This window comes from Prorops nasuta, unplaced genomic scaffold (assembly GCF_024137725.1).
Source record: "Prorops nasuta isolate Cenicafe-Biocafe unplaced genomic scaffold, Cenicafe_Pnas_1.2 PNAS00005, whole genome shotgun sequence".
Classification (NCBI taxonomy): domain Eukaryota; kingdom Metazoa; phylum Arthropoda; class Insecta; order Hymenoptera; family Bethylidae; genus Prorops; species Prorops nasuta.
The window spans coordinates 7,612,342-7,629,685 of NW_027116802.1; the positions used below are offsets into that span (position 1 = coordinate 7,612,342).

Consider the following 17,344-nt stretch of genomic DNA (forward strand, 5'->3'; position numbering starts at 1 on the left):
CGCGGTGTTTATATTGTGAATTTGAACATTTCTCAATTTATAGTTGAACAATCTCTTAACGGGATCCCTCACGCGTGCTTTACCGACAGTACAAGTCAATAAACAATTAAGTTAATATAATTCAAGTGCGAGATAAATTGAACAATCGTGCCTTTGTAGGACAATGTGCCAGTCCTAACGAGTCAAACGAACTTAAAAACACTCAAATTAGTTGAAAAATAACGCTGTACCATTGTGCCGCGTTCTTGAAGAGAGGTTACTTTTGGTTATTTCCACTTTAAGAACGCGGGAAAGTGGTACAGCGTTATTCTTCATCCGATTTGAGTTTCTTTAAGCTCGATTGACTCGTTAGAATTGGCACCTTGTCATAAAGAAGCCCGTTTTTGCAATTTGCTTCGCATTTGAATTTTATTAAACGAATTGTTTATTGACTTGTACTGTCGGTAAAGCACGCGTGAGGGATCCCGTTAAGGGCTTTTCACAACCAAGTCGTATGACGCTGTCGGAACTGGGATGCCGGTAGGGTGAAATACGCACTTTTGGATTGGTCAGATTGGTCTGAAACATCAGAAACGCGCTTGCGCCCGTCATCCGACAGCGTCATACGATTTGGTTGTGGTTGTGGAAAGCCCTTTAAAATACAGTGGAATGGATCCCATCTTGAATAACACTCTTTGTGCTCTCAGTGCTGCCAACCCTATAGTCAAAAAGTTGCGGTAATGGGTGGTAAAGTGTTGCCGTCCCTGATTACGAAATTAAAAAGATTATTTTATGATCATGGCATGAGTCATTTTTATCTGGCAGACGACAGTCTTTATTATCCATACAGTGCATGGTAACCGAACCCCCTCGGCCCCCTCCACCCTTCCCATCAAGAATGAAGTAATCTTTTGAAAGTACGAAGATTCCCTACGTATCCAACAGAGTAGTGTTCTACTTTATCTTATATGCTTAATTGTTAAATTAGTTTGAAGCAAAAATGCTTTATTTACCTCGCGCTGCTGTCGTTCTGACAAATAGACCAAATAGTGTCAAGTCAAAACAAAATTGATGAAAGCTAATTTATTACATTTTAATAATTAATCTTATATTAGCAAAATTTTCATAATTTATTATGATTACGTAATGCCAGTAAGCAAAACAACCTCCGTACGGGTATATATTAAATTTTATCTCATAATAAGTGAAAAATGGGAAAGAAAAAATATTTATATCTTTATATAAAATTATTTTCTTACATTACAGACAAAAAACAATGTACTTGCTGTAAAGGGAAAAGCAGCACCAGAGAGAGAAGCTCAAGAAGAGATTAAGTTTTTAACGATTGCCCCTGCTTTACCTATTTTACCTGGAGTCCCTGTTCCACCCAAACTAAAACGTACTTATAATTGTCTTAGGTATCTAACTTTTAACTTCTCTTCCAAAAATTAAGAAAAAAAAATTATTCTCCTAAAACTTCTCTATAGTTCACTAGGATCATCTTCGAATATTGAAAATGTTGATGTTGATGGTTGTGACATTGTTGACTTGCAATGGACAGGAGAGGGTAGGACAGTTATTGCAACAAGACCGCCTGCAGAACGTGAGAAGAATCCTGACAGAATATGTTTGGATAGAAGAGGTCTCACAACATTTCCCAATATTATTGGAGAAACCAAATTGAGATTACTCTCTCTGCAGCATAATTTACTAACTAAAGTTGAAGATGCATACCTTACCCAACTACTTAAACTTGTATTCCTTGATTTATATGACAATCAGATAGAAAAAATTTGCAGCTTACAGTCTCTGGAAAACTTGCGGGTATTATTAATAGGTAAAAATAGAATTAGAAAAATTGAGGGATTGAAACAACTTTCAAAATTAGAAGTACTTGATCTGCATGGGAATCAAATTGTACAGATCTCTGGCCTAGGAGATTTGATATGTTTAAAAGTACTTAATTTGGCTGGCAACAATATTAAAACAATAGGAAATAATGATTTTGATGGTTTGTCCTCACTACAGGAGTTAAATCTGAGACGTAATAAAATAAAAAAATTATTAGGATTTGGAAAAACACCCCTATTGCAAAAATTATATCTTAGCAATAATGATATTAAAAGGTATTTTTGATTAGTGACAGTAAATTACTAAATTTTCAATAAAATGATTCAAACAATCAGTAATTAATTTATTTCAGAATTGAAGATATTGGTAGCTTAGTAAAGGCATTGCATATTAAAGAGATGACAATAGATGGAAATCCAATTACGTTGAACAATGAATACATTTCGTTCCTCGTCTCATATTTGCCAAATCTTCAAATTTTGTCTGCGATGCAAATAAACGAGCAGACCCGGAGATCGGCGACGGCTTGGAGAAACACAAAAGAACAATCCAATTCTGCTTTCCTAGATCTAAGCACCCAGATATGCACGAACGTACGACGGGAAGAAGTCATATCGAATGCTAAAACTACTTGGGACTATTCCAGAACGTCTAATAGCAGTAGATCCATTAACAAAGATGAAAATTCACTGAATGATGAGAAAAATGAAAAAAAAAAAGACCATGGCAAATTTAACAGTACTAAAGGCTTGAATGAAAAGGTAAAATCAAAAGCTTTCGGGAGCTTAACATCCATAAACGAGAACATTGAATCAAAGCAAATTACTATAAAGAAAAGAAGTAATTCTAGTGGTAACTTATGCCGGCTCGAGAACGATTTGAAAGTATATCCTTTAGAATTTAAGCTACCACCTATTGTCGGCTCGATCATTGATAATTTAACCTGCAAAACTAGCAAGAATTCTTTGAGAAACGACAGTAATGAAGAATTAAATCCTGCTGAAAGTTCAACAAATAGCGATTATGAAAGTTCAGAGAGCCATGGGAGCTTGAAAAGTAGCTTGCGCCACCATTTATTAAGTACTAATCCCTCTTCGTTTGAGTCTGATAAACTTTTTCAGAAGAATAATATCGCCTTTTCTAATTTATTAAAAGAAGAAGTTGTGTGCAAATCACAATCGTTAAGTGTATGCAATACTACGTCGAATACTAATACTAAAAATAAGAAACAAAATCAAGAAAATGGGAAATTACAGTTTTTTTTTAAAGCTCACAATAGTAGTTCGGAATATTATTCTTCCAGCTCGAAAGCGAGTAGTTTGGATAGCTGTAAGTCGAATCGTAGTGATTCTAGTCATTTGTGCGTAATGAAAAATTTTGGTCACAAAGTCCAAATGAAAGAAAAAAATAGGGTGAAAAGTGCACAACCCAAAAAACTAATTTATTATAAAATTAATAGAGCAGCCACAGCTAGGGTTAAATATAGGACAGTTTCATCTTCAAATTCAACTCCTCAACCAAATCCACCAAAGGAACGCGAACAAGGTTTGATAAACATCTTATCTAAATCTGAATATACAAATAATATTGATAATAATTCATCGGCAAATTTAATAAAGTTTGATTCCTTTTTTAGGTGGTGATTACTTAATAGAGATCGTAGGACGGTGTTTAAACGTGTTCGGTCAAGGTGCTCTCCGCTTCATCGATAAAAATTGGGATCCCGTTAAATCAGAAGACGTGAACGTTGTTAAATTTTATTATGCACAGTTCAACAGCATAGCTTTAATCTTAGGAAAATTAAAGTACAGATTCCCAAATATCGAGCATTTTGTTTTTAAAGAAACAAATATCATCCATTTAGGACAGTTGAATGCCCTGGCCGAGACACAAGGATTAACTAGCATTCAAATAGAAGTGGAAGGAAACCCTATTGTATCTAAAGATTGGAAAAATTATGCTATTTTCCGTTTGGCGCATTGGGGTTTGAAAATTATCAATGGGAAAGAGGTAAATTTATATTTGTTGAGAAATTTCATATGGGTTATTTGTTAATCTGTCAAACGAATCTTTAGATTACTTTGGACGAAGTTGAGCTAGCGAATCAAGAGTACGCGGGTTTAATTGATATCGTAATGTGTTCATTGCCAGAATCTTTGCTGCAGCCATTATTGCAAAGATTACATTTAGAAAAAATGCAGAAACAAAACGGGGATCAACTTACTGCCAAACAGTTTTTGTTTAACTGTGATCCTGCTCTTCGTAGCGTGGTTGCTAAGGAAGCTTTGCAATGGAGAAAAGGAAGTATAACACAAGTAAACGTTCGCTTGATTTCTTTATCTACTTGAAATTAAAATTTGGTCAGGATAAGAAAATTACAATTTTTTGCAGGATGATCTTATTTCAAGACACAAAGGTAAAGTTTACCTGTCGAGTCTGATCAATCTCACCACAGATGCAATTGAAAAATTACAAATCCTCGATGAAAAATGGCCAAGTATTTTGTACGAAATTATTCATAAAACTTTGTCGGATTTTTCCGAGATGAATTCATACATGAAGCAATGCGTGAAAATATTGGAAAGCGAGAAATAGTGTTGAAATAATACTAGTTAATTTATTAGTGCAGTATATGATAGAGAATAAACCTTAATTGTATTAAGAAGTTGTTATTGTTCTAAGTAATTTTATGATACCGTTAAAACGTGTGTGCAATAGAAAATTTTATACTCTACTTCTTAATTTAAAAATTATTTATTTTACAGTTATAAAGTTACAATGGACTTATTGTATATAATCAATTTACATAAATTATATGAAGTATCTAAAATATTGACTATATTTGAATTATTATTGTACTTAAAGATTAATTCACATAAATTATTTCAGATGAATAATATCACTTGGAGCCTATTATCGAATCAATGTTAAAAGAAATTGCAGATTTCCTTTTAGTATCAACCGTAGTCGGGATGAAGCGTTGTTGATGTTGAGGAGGTACAATGGAAGAAAGATTTTGTTTGCCTACCGGAATTTCCGATGTGCCAAATAATTCGTAACTAGGCTGAGCAGCGCGGAAAACGTGTACTTCCGCAGCTTCTACGTTTGTCTGGTCCTGTCCAAAAGGCGGTAGGGGACCGAACAAATGAGCGGAAGGTGAAACTAAAACAAACATTTTAAAATTGAATTAAAACTGGACAGAAGAAATTCGAATAAGTAATTGTGCAATTTTTCTAACACAAGAGATAGATAGACAACTGATGTCATATGGCGTTGATTTACAATATTTCTTGTTAGAAGTCAAAGCAAATAATTTAACAAATTTATACAAACAAGAAGTTAAATGTATTTAATGAAATAGAGAGATGGTAAGAGTGTTGATTAATACACTTACTAGAGGGCAAAGTATTCAAGGAACCTAATCCATAAAAATCTTGAGTAACACTGATGCTTGTTTGAGTGAAATGAAGTCGATGCCGTAAATTCCTTTGGGCCCCTCTCCTCTGTGATTTTCTTTGACAATATTTGTTATCCTGATGAATATTCCTTTCGTCATCAGAACAATGCAAAAGTTTATTCGAATAGCTTTCGCACGCCTGTTGTTGTCTCCTTAAAGCCACTTGAGCTGCCATGACCCGCTGTCGTTCAACAACCAGCAAACAGGAAGGACAGTGGCAATCCTTCCACGTGCAGGATCTCTTGTGTCCCTTGAGGCCCGAAATCACCCCATGATTGCGACACCTAGCACATTTTGGACTTCGAAGGCGCTTTTCCGCTCCATTCAAACTACATTCTTTCGACCCACTCGTCTTCATTATAAAATACGTCCGTAAAGTCGCTTTTCCACTTTACTATTAATATTTCATTTTAATTCAAGAACTTTGATTGAATTTTTAATTTACATATATTAACTCCAGAGTCTTATAAAAAAAGTTATAATTTTTCATTTTTTTACAGTGATAGATTAACGAAAGTTAAGGCACGGTGTTTATCCTTTCCTACGAGCTACTGCTTTAATACTAAGACGACTAAGATGAAGCAAAATCATCCTTTCTAAACGTAGGAGGTATCATCTCGTCTCCTCCCATCAATTTAAGATATATTTTTAGGCCGCAGAGATGCTGCTATTGGCTCCAAGAAGCGGCAAACTCCGCCGCTTTCCTACCATGAACCAATGAACCATCAACTTCGCTGTGGATAACGCACGCTCGTATGCTGTAGGAAAAACAGAAAAACTCTTCGTTAAACGGATGACTTCTTTGATTACCATATTCTGTTTCGGATGCTTTGACATCTGACACGTGTATACTTAAACACGCGCGAAGCCGTGTATTACACCCCGGAACTCTTATTTTTATGTCACGCATCTTTTCAGCATTAAATCGACTCTTCAGGCTTTTTAGGAGCTTCATCTAACACAGTGACATATTTCAATCAATCGTTAACGTTAATGCACATACATACGCAGTATAACACATATATGACATTTATACTGTTGACTCAAGAGATGCATTACCTCTAAAAAGCAACAATAGGAGCGGATGATGACATTAGCCTGCTGAATATTTCAGATCAACACACAAATCCGCAGGAAGTTCGTGACAGCGCAAGCAACTTATGAAAACACACTTTAAACTAATATTAACTTCGCGTTGGCAACATACAAGAGGATCGTATTAACGAGCTCTTAAAGTAAGTTCACAGAAGAAAATACCATGTGGCTGCAGCTGGTTCTTTGGGCCTGGCGATTGTTTCTCTTACGCTTCACGTTAAATTTGAGAAAAAGAGCATTATACGAATATTTTTATTCAATCGCATATCGTACAAACGTTACATCCTGTGGCTTGGCTCGAAAATCCATGTCAATTTTAAAATTAATCCTTGCGAAGATTACAAGTAACTCCTATAGTAATATTCAAAGTTATATTTATGTTCGGATTAAGTTTTTGCGTAATAAATGATATTTGAAAAGAACTACACGACAAACACATCGAGGAATTTTCTTGGCATCCTAAATTCTATCATTTACGGCTTCTCGTTGGTTTTTTCATCTACGCGTCAGAGAGATTGGTCTCGGTATAGTTCGTGCGTTGTCAAAAAAGAAAATACGTTGACAGGTCATTCAACATAGTCCCGTGGTTGTATATATCAACCAACTCCTACTCTGTTCATATGTTTGCGTCCGATCGTCTCATAGAGAGCGATGCTACTTCTCGAGTAGTTGAAGTAGAGGAACGATATAATTCTTGGCTCGTTATTAACGGGATCCCTCACGCGAGCTTCACCGACAGTACAAGTCAATAAACAATTCGTTTAATAAAAGTCAAATGCGAAGTAAATTGCAAAAACGGGCTTCTTTATGACAAGGTGCCAATTCTAACGAGTCAATCGAGCTTAAAAAAACTCAAATCGGATGAAGAATAACGCTGTACCACTGTCCCACGTTCTTGAAGTGGAAATAACCAAAAGTAACCTCTCTTCAAGAATGCAGCACAATGGTACAGCGTTATTTTTCAACTAATTTGAGTGATTTTAAGTTCGTTTGACTCGTTAGGACTGGCACATTGTCTACAAAGGCACGATTGTTCAATTTGCTTCGCATTTGAATTTTATTAAACTAATTGTTTATTGACTTGAACTGTCGATAAAGTAGGCGTGAGGGATCCTGTTAAGATGGTCAAAAATCACTTCGAATCAGACAACGGCAACCAACACAATAGAATGTCGTGTAGATGTAGCCTGTAGGTTGGTAGTGTGTTCATGCAACCCCCTCTACTAAGTTTTTGGTTGCTGTTGCCTGCTGTCGTGATGTCGTCTGCTGATATCTGACATCCCTCACTCGAATATCGATGATCCATTTTCGTGTGTCTAGTCTGGTTTGTTTTTCCTGCCATTAACCAAATTGTTATTTTGGTTTTACAGTTTCATTGGGATATAATTAAATTGCAAGAATAATCAATTATTATGCAACATTGCACAACCGATTGTTTCTGGTACCTCGGAAAATTTTTAGTTGGATTTGCCGGGATGATGTTTATTTATTCTGGATTGCTAAAAGAGAAGTAAGTTTAGGGTCCGTTCAGGGTTAGGGTTAAGAGTTCATTTCTTTTTTATGACCTTTTTTTCGAAGGGAGTACTGCTGCCTGTGTTTACCAAGAATGAGAGAAGCAATGCGAGACCATAATTCTAAGTGAGATTTGGCTATAAATACAATTTTCTTTTATCAAAAATTAATTTGATATTTATACTTTTTATACACATCAATGTTTAGACGCCCGGATAGATGTAGGTGCAATGAAGGGTAAGTCCTGTCTTGTACTACTACTCTATTCAATAGATAATTTATTTAAAAATTTTCAAAATTATGTATTCGTTTCAGGAATCTTAAAAAGATTTACAGTTGTGGATGTCGACGAAACATTCCGTGAGCAATCATTTGTCTTTAATTGACGACAACTCGAAAGTGTTGAGAAATTTTGTAGAAATTCCATTATAAAATAATTAATTTGAAATAACTTTCAATGTAGCCGGTGGCGCCATATAGGTTAAAATGTTCAAAAGCCTGATGAAACTTTTACCTTTTAATATTTAAACAGAGGCTTATACAAGTGTTTGTGCTACTCTCGTAAATGGAGAGTGTAATTTGATTAGTAGAATTGTCGTGAAGTAAAACAGTTTTACGAAGGTGGGCTGATAAATTATCAAAACTAACTAAAGGCACAAGAAATTTTTATTAGAGTCATATAGGTTGAGCAAATACAGGTATATAGGAATGCGTAGCGGTCGTGCACATTATTCCGGCCAAACCTACATCCATATATAATTTTAAATCAAAATATTTCATAAATTTAAAAAATTGAAAATGACCTCCATAGCTCAGAAATGGCATCACAATTCATTGTTTTTCATTATATTTGGTTTTTTGTGAAGTCATATATAAATATCTCTGATGAAATTTTCTTGTTGGTTTAGCCAGTTTTGTGACATTTATCTGGCCATTTTTAAACAGATACCCCGCGTTTATAGCTGCAGATGAATATTCATTGTTATTTTGCTCTTCTCATCTCTTATGAAATTATACCTTTACAGTGTATCTTAAATTACTTTAGAGTGAAAATAATATATTTGGTATTGATTTTAATCTAAAGTAGAGACAAATTTATTTTTCCTAATGGAATTGCAAAATTTCTCATTTACATAATTTCATCTTTATAATGACAATTTGATTATTATTTAATTAATGATATACAATACCTACAGGAAAAAGTATCAACAGACAGCGGATTCTATTTTTCTGGGCGAATGTGCAAATGAATAATTTAAGAGGAGGCAAAAACTATAATTTATCTTGGTTAATTTGGGAATAAATTTAGCGCATTTTCGTGGATATATTTTGCAAAGTGCTGGCGCAGCTTGTTCGACAAGAGTAACGAGTACATATAATTGGTAGTCGTTCAGTCAGCGGGACAGCCTCTATGAATAAATTGGACCGCAAAGCTTGAGACTTGCGCTTGGAAAAGCCGAAACTCAATTAATACGCGTCTCATCTCTAGGTGAAGTATCTATAAGTAGATCTGGTCCGGACACTCGCGTCACTCAAATCTGATTTTTTTTTTCCTGATAAACCGGTTGCTACTTATTAAAGCTTTACGTGAAATTGTCTTAGATTTTTTACATCCCGTCGTATAAAAATCTATTTGAGAAACGATGTATGATTGATTCGGTTTGGTACTTTTGTTGTTGTATATTGCGTTTTATCATGGAAATTCCTGTGAAAGGCCGGCTTTGTGAGCAAAACGTTGCAGCTGTGGCTGGCGATTCGCATTTTGCGCATGGGTTTCGCGAAAATCAAATAAATCGTGCGAGAGTCTGAGTCAAGTCGAGAATAAGTATTTCGAAGTAAGAAGATGTTAAACGACCTGGCTGTCTATCTGTCACTCAACCAGCTCAAGCCAATCCTTAAGAATATCAGGCAAACAGAGACCTCAGTTTGTTACGATGCGCCATGCACTGAATTCGAGCACACTTATATACTGTAATAAAAATAGAATTATTCAACAGCATAACCAAATCTGTCGATTTTATTTCTCTCGGCAACATTATGATAATAATAATTTAAATACGCCCCATTTGCAATACACTTCAGTGAATCATTTCAAACGTACAATAAATATATGATTTTAGTTAAGGAAATAATCTTTAGTCGCAAGAAATTCTTTACGTTGAAAACATTTGGAAATCCATTTGTTATCTACAATTGGTATCAGCATTAGCTGCTGATTTTCTACGTCCGTGCTCTCATCTATCTCAGTGTTAGAAACGTCCGTATTTACAAATATATAGGTTACACTTCCATCCAATTCTTCACTAATTCGTCCTGCGAGAAATTGAAACTCCAGCTTGGATATATCATGAGGGTCACGAAAATATCCAACGATATCTCTGAACAAAGAAAATGAAGGCAATCCTCGAAATACCATCTGGTCCACTTCTTTAATTGCCTTTTGTTTAATTTTCATATGTGAGGTCTAAAACAGAATAAAGGTTTCAATAAATTGTACGCTTTTATTTTTTATTTTATGGATTTACCATTTCATGGGCTCTTTTCATCGACCGTTTAAGAGACTCTTCATCCGCATTAACCGTGTAATTGTCGTGGAACTTATCAAATATGTTATCAAGATCCGATTTCGTATCGTTGCGTACGGATAAAAAATCCCAAGGATAAAATGGTTCTAATTTACCCCAATTTTTCTTGTTAGTCACACGTTTGAACCAATCAAAATTAACCACATTGTAATTTCCACTTTTTATTAAATTTTTAGCACTTATAACCCTTGGATTTGCCACAATCACGCAGAAAGTACTCTTTCCTGGATTCTGGACAACCTTAGCTCTGTGTTGCAGCAAAACTTCCTCTATTTTCTCTTTAGGATACTCGTTATTACCAATTATAACACAAATTTCCTTTCCCTCCAAAAGTCTGCTTATTGGTTTAACTTCATTTTGCTGCAATTTTGCATCAATATATTTTCCAGCGGTTCGCAAAATTGTCGAGCCTCTTAAACGGGGAAATTTCAAGACTTGAGCATCTTCTACTTTAATCTCGGTCCTAGCTGTCCGCTTTTTTGTTAATTTTTGTATCGGCCCCTTGTCCTGCAATTATTGTAGATCAGTATTGTTTCCAATTAAGTACCTAGTTAAATTACAGAAACAAAAAATATAGGTTTCTACCTTAATCAATGAAAAAAATTCAGTCTCGCTGCAAGCACCGTACCAGGGTTTGTCTCGTCTAATTTTCAAGACTCGTGGGAAACGAAGACTGTATCCTGTTGGATACATGGCAGATCTTAACATTTCGGAAGCTCGTAGCGTAAGGATTATGGATTTTTCTGGTGGAATCCATAAATCAGGAGGCTCGAACTAAAAAAAGGTAATAATACAGGTGACATAAACAATTTTAATGAGTGAAAAGGGAAGATATTTACTTTAGGCCCTTGAACCATACGTGGGCATGCATTGGACCCATGCTGGACAAACATTGATTGCAATTGCTTAATATCTTCATTACTAAGACCGGTGCTTACAGACACCACAGCTTTAAATTTGGATGGCTGCTGTGCTGTTCCAACATTGTTAACTATACCCATTAAAAAGCTGTTAATCAACCCAGTGTGCCTACCTTCACCGTAATATCCACCAAGCACGATTAAATCTAAATCATTAACTAAGTCGCCAGAGTACTGAAAAGTGTATAAATCAGTTTCTACATTTTTAATAAAAGCATAATTTATACATTATATAGTATTTAAGAGAGTATCATACCTCTGCTTTGATTTTGTAGCATCCACCCCCATCGCGAACATTAGGCTTGTAGTTAAAATTAACTTTCTTCACGACAATACCTTCTTCATTGTCGTCGATACTCTTTTGAAAATTTGTTAACAATTCATCGCTGTAATGTTGCAAAGTAATGTTATTTTCTTTACTCAACAGTCAATTGTTTCATTTTTATTTACCATTTATCTATTTTGATCGACTTGCAATTAACTAAAACACCTTCTTTTTCAGAGAAAATGGTTTGTAATAAATTCAAGCGATGCTCGTAAGGGTCATTGATCAATACCTCATCGTTATATAAAATAAGGTCATAAGCCACGAAGCAAGGTTGGTGACGACTATTACTGGACAATTTTTTTACATCAAAATTTTGGCCTTTAGAACCAAACTTCCTCTTTTCTTTATGCCAGCCCATTAGCTCCCCATCCATGATCAATGATTTACAATCAGGATGTAGTAATCGAGATATTTCAATTGTAAGGAAGCCTCCTAGAATTATTATAGAATTTAATCATTATCTATTATTTTTTCGTTCCAAATTGTTTTTTACCTGATGAATTTCTTTCACCATAACTCGAATTATTCGTGATATCAAACCCTTGTCTTGTAAAATACTTGAAGACCCCATCTTTCATATGAATCTGTGATCTTTCACCATCAAATTTAGTTTGCACAAAATACTGCTCGTTTTGGAGAAAGAGCTTAGCGATATTTTCAATACTGCACATCTCTAAAAGCATCGGTTTAAAATGATAAAAAATTTGTATTTGACTTTGCATTTTTATTCGAGGATTTTTTAATCTTTCACAAATTTGATACAAATCTGACATTCCATTGTAATAAGCCGCAGCATCAGGATGGTAAACTAAGAATTTAAGGAAGCAATATAAGATATACAAATTATGACTACACAATTTTAAAAAAATGTTATAGCAAACCTTCTAATATCTTTTTCTTCTTTATTCCAAGCTTTAAATCTTTAAGAATAATGCGAGTTAGCCACTTTAATTCAAGCGCGCTCAACTCTTCTACTAACTCTTTAAACAACTCATCTTTTCGACGATCTTTCATATTACCCTGTGAAACATCATCGAGAAATTTATTTATTCGCTCTATAGTAAATGAGCTTTCATCATTTAATAGTCTGTTCCGAGAAATATGATAAACTCTACCAGCAAAGTCAGTTGCTGCCATATCTTCTGAATTGGAAACCCTGCAAAATGATTTTTAATTAAGAAATGTTCATAATCTTTTAATTTTATTTATAGAAGAAGTAGTTATACTTGTATTTTAGTAATTGTTGAGCATCCTTTTTTTTTTTATCTAAATAAAATACACGTATATAAATGTTTGCTAGAGATTTTTCCTTCAGTTTTAAAGAGCTCCTCTCGCGCTCAAAGCTTGGTAAGATTAATCGCATTAATGGATACAGAGAAAGATCCTAAAAAGCATCAATGGTATAATATAAAAATAATTTATACGATGGTAAGTAAGCTTCAAAGTACATACGGCATCCGATGCTCTCTTTTCAATCGATTTCCCAATATTTCTACAGTGATTAATGAATATTTGTAAGATATTAATTTTCTCATCATTAGATCGTGATTTTATTACTTTCTCGAATGTTTGGCATAACGTGACGAATTTAATTTCTCTCGATAAGGACGTTGTCATTTTGTTTTCTAGCAGTCAAATAATAGCAAAGAGAATATGAGTAAAAAGAAGGAAAATTTGTTTGACAAAAAATACATATTAATATTTACATGTGCCTCTTATGTATTTAAATATTGGCATTCTTATATTATAAAAAAAATAAAGAATAAACTCTAAACAGTAATATATTTATCCAGATACGATCTAGCTAAAAGGACATTATCAGAGTGTAAATAAATAAGATGCAAATTAAATGCGGCCTCTCGTCTTAAATCTAACAGATTCGCATTCTGAAGAACCACTTCTTCCAGATCGTTTTCTAAAACTAATTTATAGTAGTGAATAGCAGTTGGTAATAGGCCAATCTGATGAAATAATCTTGCAGAATTGTAATAGACCTCTTGTTTGCCTCCTTTCCCACGAAGCTGAGAATATTTTTTCAAAAATGCCATTGCTAAAATAAGAAAATAATTAAATAAAAAATTTTTTATTCTCCAATCGAAATTTCATAAAATTGTATACCTTGAACAACCAATTGATTCTTTTTCGAAGCCAGCTTCTGACATGCCATTTGTAATAAAGTGACAGCAATAAGTATGGATAATAATGCACTTGGACTAACTCTGAACAGAGATATGTAATCATTCAGGGCATATTTGTAAGTTCCAGAGACAAGACAATTGTTTGCATGCATAATGTGCATGTAAGAAAAGACATCTTCTCTCCCTAAAATTCTCATTATAAATCTATTATGCCTAGAATCTTCGGCTTTTTGAATTATAATATTCAATAGATTCCAAGAGTTTGATCTTTGACAGACTCTTACCAACTCTCGTACAATATTATACCCATAAAATGAGTCATTGTTATAAATACATGCTATTAAGCAAAGAAACATTATGTAAGAATTTTTTTTCTCAAATTTCTTTGAGGTCAATGCGCTAAAACAGATCCTTTGAAGTAACCCAAATTTTTTTAATTTATATGCCAATTTGCCCATTTGCAAAAACAAGGAAAATTCTTTACTCTCGCTGGGCTCGGCGCTGTTGAGGAAAGTTGGTGCGTTTTCATCCTCTATTTTTTCTCCACACGATAATCTTTGAAGTTGTAGAGCTTCCAAGCGTTGACGAACTCCAGTTGCTCGAACAATAGTATTAAGCTCTGCTTTTGACCTAATAGTCGCACAGTGCCGAGAAAAAAGCAGCATCCCTGACTTGAAATACTCTGAGTATCTTCTAACTTTTAACAATAACAAGGTTCTTTTGTAGATAACTTCAGGATCCAGAGTATCACACTGAGGATCCTGTTTTAATACTTCTATTGCTTTGTTGAATTGATTTTTGCTTTTATAGAGCTTAGCCAAGGATAATCGTGCCCCTAAATGCTGGGGAGATAATTCCCTAACAACTTCATACGATGCTATTGCTTTTTTGGTATCTTTACAGCCAGCCCAGCATTCTGCGTGCCTAAGCCAGACTGCGGCTAAACTATAATTGGTACTTTTAACCAAAGGATCTAAAAGCAACAAGGCCTGTTTAAACTCATTTTTTTCCATCAATGCCTCGGCGACGTCTAAAAAGAGATCGCCGGAAATTTCAGGATTCTCCTTAGTGTATAATTTTGGTAATAAGTTCTTTGCCTTATCAATTTCATTCAATTCTATTAATACTATCAAAAATTTAGCTTTTAAATCTACAACTACATCCTCTGGTATGTCACATGATTTAATTTTATAAATTGTGTCAGACAGTTGTTTTTCTTTGAGTGCATTGTCTTCTAGGTGATTAGCTTCAAATTTTACCCAGATACTAGTATATTTAGTTAAAATATCCAGACATCTTTGAAAATTTTTGAGCGCAATAAGTAATTCTGTCATTATGTTAACTTCTTCTAAGGTTATTAGATTCAAAGCTTTAGTGAATATATTTTCCATTGCATCCAGTGCCTGCTCATTATTATTTTCTTGCATGTATCGTTTTGCCAACATTTTAGCACACTTTACTATATACTCTCCATCTTCAGGCTCCAACTGTGTAACCAATTTACTATATCCTCTTAAAAATGCTCTTCTGTCACCATTTTGTTCTTGAAGCTGTGCTCTTAATTCATAAAGATTTATGTCCTTTGGACTAGCTTGAATAGCTTTGGAATAGCATGCAATAGCTTGTTTAACATTACCGCTTTCCAAAGATAAATTTGCCAATCTAGCCCATTGATCAGCATCTTTTGGACTGAGATGAGCAGCAATTAAAGCCACTTGTAATGCCTTTTCTGGTTGATCATTTTCATAAATCATAGCCAAAGTGTGATATGGCTCAGGTGCACTGGGCACTTGCCTATGAAAATTTAAAAATTGAAAATAGTTGCTCTATGATGAAATAGATAAACAGATGAGAGAAGACTTGCCTAATAATTTCCATGCAAATTTTTGTTGCTAAATCAATATCACCTCTTGCAAATCTTAAATTTGCTTCCCCCATAAGACCCTGTAATGCAGGAGGTAGTGTACGCCTCTTTCTTTTCTGTTTATAGATATTACTTGCCCTCTGTGATTTTTTCAGACTACTTCTTTGACGAGCAATTTGTTCATTAGATCCATCCCTTCTGAAATTTAGTTAAGAGCTCAGCATACATTACACAGATTGCTCGAATGAAATTGATTTTTGTACCTCATAAATTCTGAATCAGTTACTTCTAAATCCGTATCTTTGTCCATTCTAAGAGAATATTCACAAAATTCTATTTCGCCATTTAAAAATTGCTTTGTTAATTTATCTTCCTCTATTTGCCATCTTAAGCATTCTTGTTCTTCAATATCATTCAAAGTTGAAGAAGTACTTGGATCATAATGCAAATAGTTTGATATGTCAGTCATTTTCAATGCTTCTGCCTCAACAAATTCATTAAAATCTACATCTGTCTCATTTCCATCTATCTCTTCAATAATTACTGGTGCTATAATACCAGTTTTATTAGTCATCATTAAATCACAACTGATTATATTTTCTTTCTTTAAGCTTCCTGTTTCTTCAGTTGAATTTTCTTCTTCCATTTTCTCCATTAAAATTGCTAACAATGGGTTTTTGTTGTTTACAGCTTCTGACTTTTTCTGCAATTTTCATTAAAAATGTATACTTCATATAACATACAATATACAGTTTTTGTGAAAAATGCAGAAAGTATACATAAATACAAACAATGAAAATTGGCTTAATGACTAAAAATACAAAGTGCCTACCGATGTTTATATATAACTATTATTTTTTTAAACAAAAATTTATTATAACGTATGCACCACTATTTTTTATAGTTTAATTCAGTTTAAGATTAAAAATATGACAAAAAAAAGAAATGAATGTATTCCTACCTTACAGGTGTGGTCGAGCCACGCTACTGCGCACAAAATTGCTTAAAAATTTTAATTATTATATACATTGACAATAGTGACCTATTGCCTCGCTTTTTATTACGACAGTCTCATCCACCCTTGGGTTGACACAGCTCTCATAAATTTTAGAAATTGATCAAATGACAGTTTTTTAAATATTAGATTTATTCGTTTTAGTTTGTACCCCTTCTACACTTTCTGCACCTGCTATAATTGTTACGGTGTCAGTCTACCCGAAATAAAAAATTAAACGTACCTAATTTACAAACGTACAACCTAAAACGAACAAATCTATTTATATTTTCTAATTCTTACAATGGTTTTCATACACTCTCCCTCTAAAAAGTTTAATTACTAAAGCAGTTGAAAAACATTTTTTTATTATCCATTACTTTGGTCTTTGAATTTTTAAATTCTATAAAAACGATCAAAGTTGTTCAAACTTAAAAAGAGATCTTGACATTTAACCACCGATTGAATTGAACTGGATTGAAATGATTGAAGTGATTGAATTGAACGTGTATATGTACTACATAGCTCCAGACTACTCCAGAGTCCAGAGCAAGTAGCTTTTCAGGATTCAGGTTTAACTGGGTTTAACTTAACCTAGCGTTGCGCCTGGAAGTCGGAAAT

General features: G+C 34.0%; 5 protein-coding genes across 10 annotated transcripts; 1 reads left to right on the forward strand and 4 right to left on the reverse strand.

Annotated features, from left to right (window-relative positions):
* Positions 1-1,023: 1,023 nt before the first annotated feature.
* LOC136773307 (leucine-rich repeat-containing protein 49) lies at positions 1,024-4,441 on the forward strand. The gene is made up of 7 exons (XM_066726874.1): positions 1,024-1,155; positions 1,246-1,397; positions 1,467-2,105; positions 2,183-3,375; positions 3,467-3,840; positions 3,906-4,145; positions 4,222-4,441. Exons 1-7 carry the CDS (start codon positions 1,126-1,128, stop codon positions 4,423-4,425), a joined length of 2,832 nt encoding a protein of 943 aa, XP_066582971.1. The 5' UTR covers positions 1,024-1,125; the 3' UTR covers positions 4,426-4,441.
* Positions 4,442-4,563: 122 nt separating this feature from the next.
* On the reverse strand, positions 4,564-7,249 carry LOC136773308 (uncharacterized). 4 transcript variants are annotated; one of them, XM_066726877.1, is made up of 3 exons: positions 6,820-7,249; positions 5,225-6,733; positions 4,564-4,992 (listed from the first exon to the last, which is right to left on the reverse strand). In XM_066726877.1, exons 2-3 carry the CDS (start codon positions 5,643-5,645, stop codon positions 4,730-4,732), a joined length of 684 nt encoding a protein of 227 aa, XP_066582974.1. In that variant the 5' UTR covers positions 5,646-6,733; positions 6,820-7,249; the 3' UTR covers positions 4,564-4,729. The 4 variants fall into 4 exon arrangements, with proteins under 4 accessions (XP_066582974.1, XP_066582973.1, XP_066582972.1 ...); XM_066726876.1 differs by having other exon boundaries at positions 5,225-6,045; positions 6,347-7,249; XM_066726875.1 differs by having other exon boundaries at positions 5,225-6,242; positions 6,347-7,249.
* Positions 7,250-9,998: 2,749 nt separating this feature from the next.
* Positions 9,999-17,243, reverse strand: LOC136773217 (DNA ligase 4-like). Of its 3 annotated transcripts, XM_066726687.1 has the most exons (12): positions 13,846-14,040; positions 13,722-13,777; positions 13,180-13,352; positions 12,954-13,111; positions 12,609-12,883; positions 12,221-12,535; positions 11,850-12,159; positions 11,656-11,785; positions 11,319-11,573; positions 11,065-11,253; positions 10,420-10,986; positions 9,999-10,358 (listed from the first exon to the last, which is right to left on the reverse strand). In XM_066726687.1, the coding sequence occupies exons 1-12, from the start codon at positions 13,887-13,889 to the stop codon at positions 10,011-10,013; spliced, it is 2,820 nt and encodes a 939-aa protein (XP_066582784.1). In that variant the 5' UTR covers positions 13,890-14,040; the 3' UTR covers positions 9,999-10,010. The 3 variants fall into 3 exon arrangements, with proteins under 3 accessions (XP_066582784.1, XP_066582786.1, XP_066582787.1); XM_066726689.1 differs by lacking the exons at positions 13,722-13,777; positions 13,846-14,040 and adding an exon at positions 17,027-17,243; XM_066726690.1 differs by lacking the exons at positions 13,722-13,777; positions 13,846-14,040 and adding an exon at positions 13,434-13,572.
* On the reverse strand, positions 13,969-15,619 carry LOC136773829 (general transcription factor 3C polypeptide 3-like). Its single transcript, XM_066727741.1, has 2 exons — positions 14,150-15,619; positions 13,969-14,049 (listed from the first exon to the last, which is right to left on the reverse strand). The coding sequence occupies exons 1-2, from the start codon at positions 15,617-15,619 to the stop codon at positions 13,969-13,971; spliced, it is 1,551 nt and encodes a 516-aa protein (XP_066583838.1).
* LOC136773218 (uncharacterized) lies at positions 15,536-17,033 on the reverse strand. The gene is made up of 3 exons (XM_066726691.1): positions 16,691-17,033; positions 15,993-16,432; positions 15,536-15,927 (listed from the first exon to the last, which is right to left on the reverse strand). Exons 2-3 carry the CDS (start codon positions 16,382-16,384, stop codon positions 15,660-15,662), a joined length of 660 nt encoding a protein of 219 aa, XP_066582788.1. The 5' UTR covers positions 16,385-16,432; positions 16,691-17,033; the 3' UTR covers positions 15,536-15,659.
* Positions 17,244-17,344: the final 101 nt, after the last annotated feature.

Excerpts from the sequence above, each read along its gene's own strand:
- LOC136773307 (XM_066726874.1), top strand. The coding sequence starts at position 1,126 with ATGCCAGTAAGCAAAACAACCTCCGTACGG. Across the intron at positions 1,156-1,245 it reads GCAAAACAACCTCCGTACGG|ACAAAAAACAATGTACTTGC; the intron begins GTATATATTAAA and ends CTTACATTACAG. Across the intron at positions 3,376-3,466 it reads ACCAAAGGAACGCGAACAAG|GTGGTGATTACTTAATAGAG; the intron begins GTTTGATAAACA and ends TTCCTTTTTTAG.
- LOC136773308 (XM_066726877.1), bottom strand. The coding sequence starts at position 5,645 with ATGAAGACGAGTGGGTCGAAAGAATGTAGTTTGAATGGAGCGGAAAAG. Across the intron at positions 4,993-5,224 it reads CTTGAATACTTTGCCCTCTA|TTTCACCTTCCGCTCATTTG; the intron begins GTAAGTGTATTA and ends TGTTTGTTTTAG.
- LOC136773217 (XM_066726687.1), bottom strand. The coding sequence starts at position 13,889 with ATGTCAGAAGCTGGCTTCGAAAAAGAATCAATTGGTTGTTCAAG. Across the intron at positions 11,574-11,655 it reads GCTACAAAATCAAAGCAGAG|TACTCTGGCGACTTAGTTAA; the intron begins GTATGATACTCT and ends TACACTTTTCAG. Across the intron at positions 10,359-10,419 it reads TGAAAAGAGCCCATGAAATG|ACCTCACATATGAAAATTAA; the intron begins GTAAATCCATAA and ends ATTCTGTTTTAG.
- LOC136773829 (XM_066727741.1), bottom strand. The coding sequence starts at position 15,619 with ATGATTTATGAAAATGATCAACCAGAAAAGGCATTACAAGTGGCTTTA. Across the intron at positions 14,050-14,149 it reads ATAATATTGTACGAGAGTTG|GGAGAGAAGATGTCTTTTCT; the intron begins GTAAGAGTCTGT and ends TGAGAATTTTAG.
- LOC136773218 (XM_066726691.1), bottom strand. The coding sequence starts at position 16,384 with ATGGAGAAAATGGAAGAAGAAAATTCAACTGAAGAAACAGGAAGCTTA. Across the intron at positions 15,928-15,992 it reads ACTGATTCAGAATTTATGAG|AAGGGATGGATCTAATGAAC; the intron begins GTACAAAAATCA and ends ACTAAATTTCAG.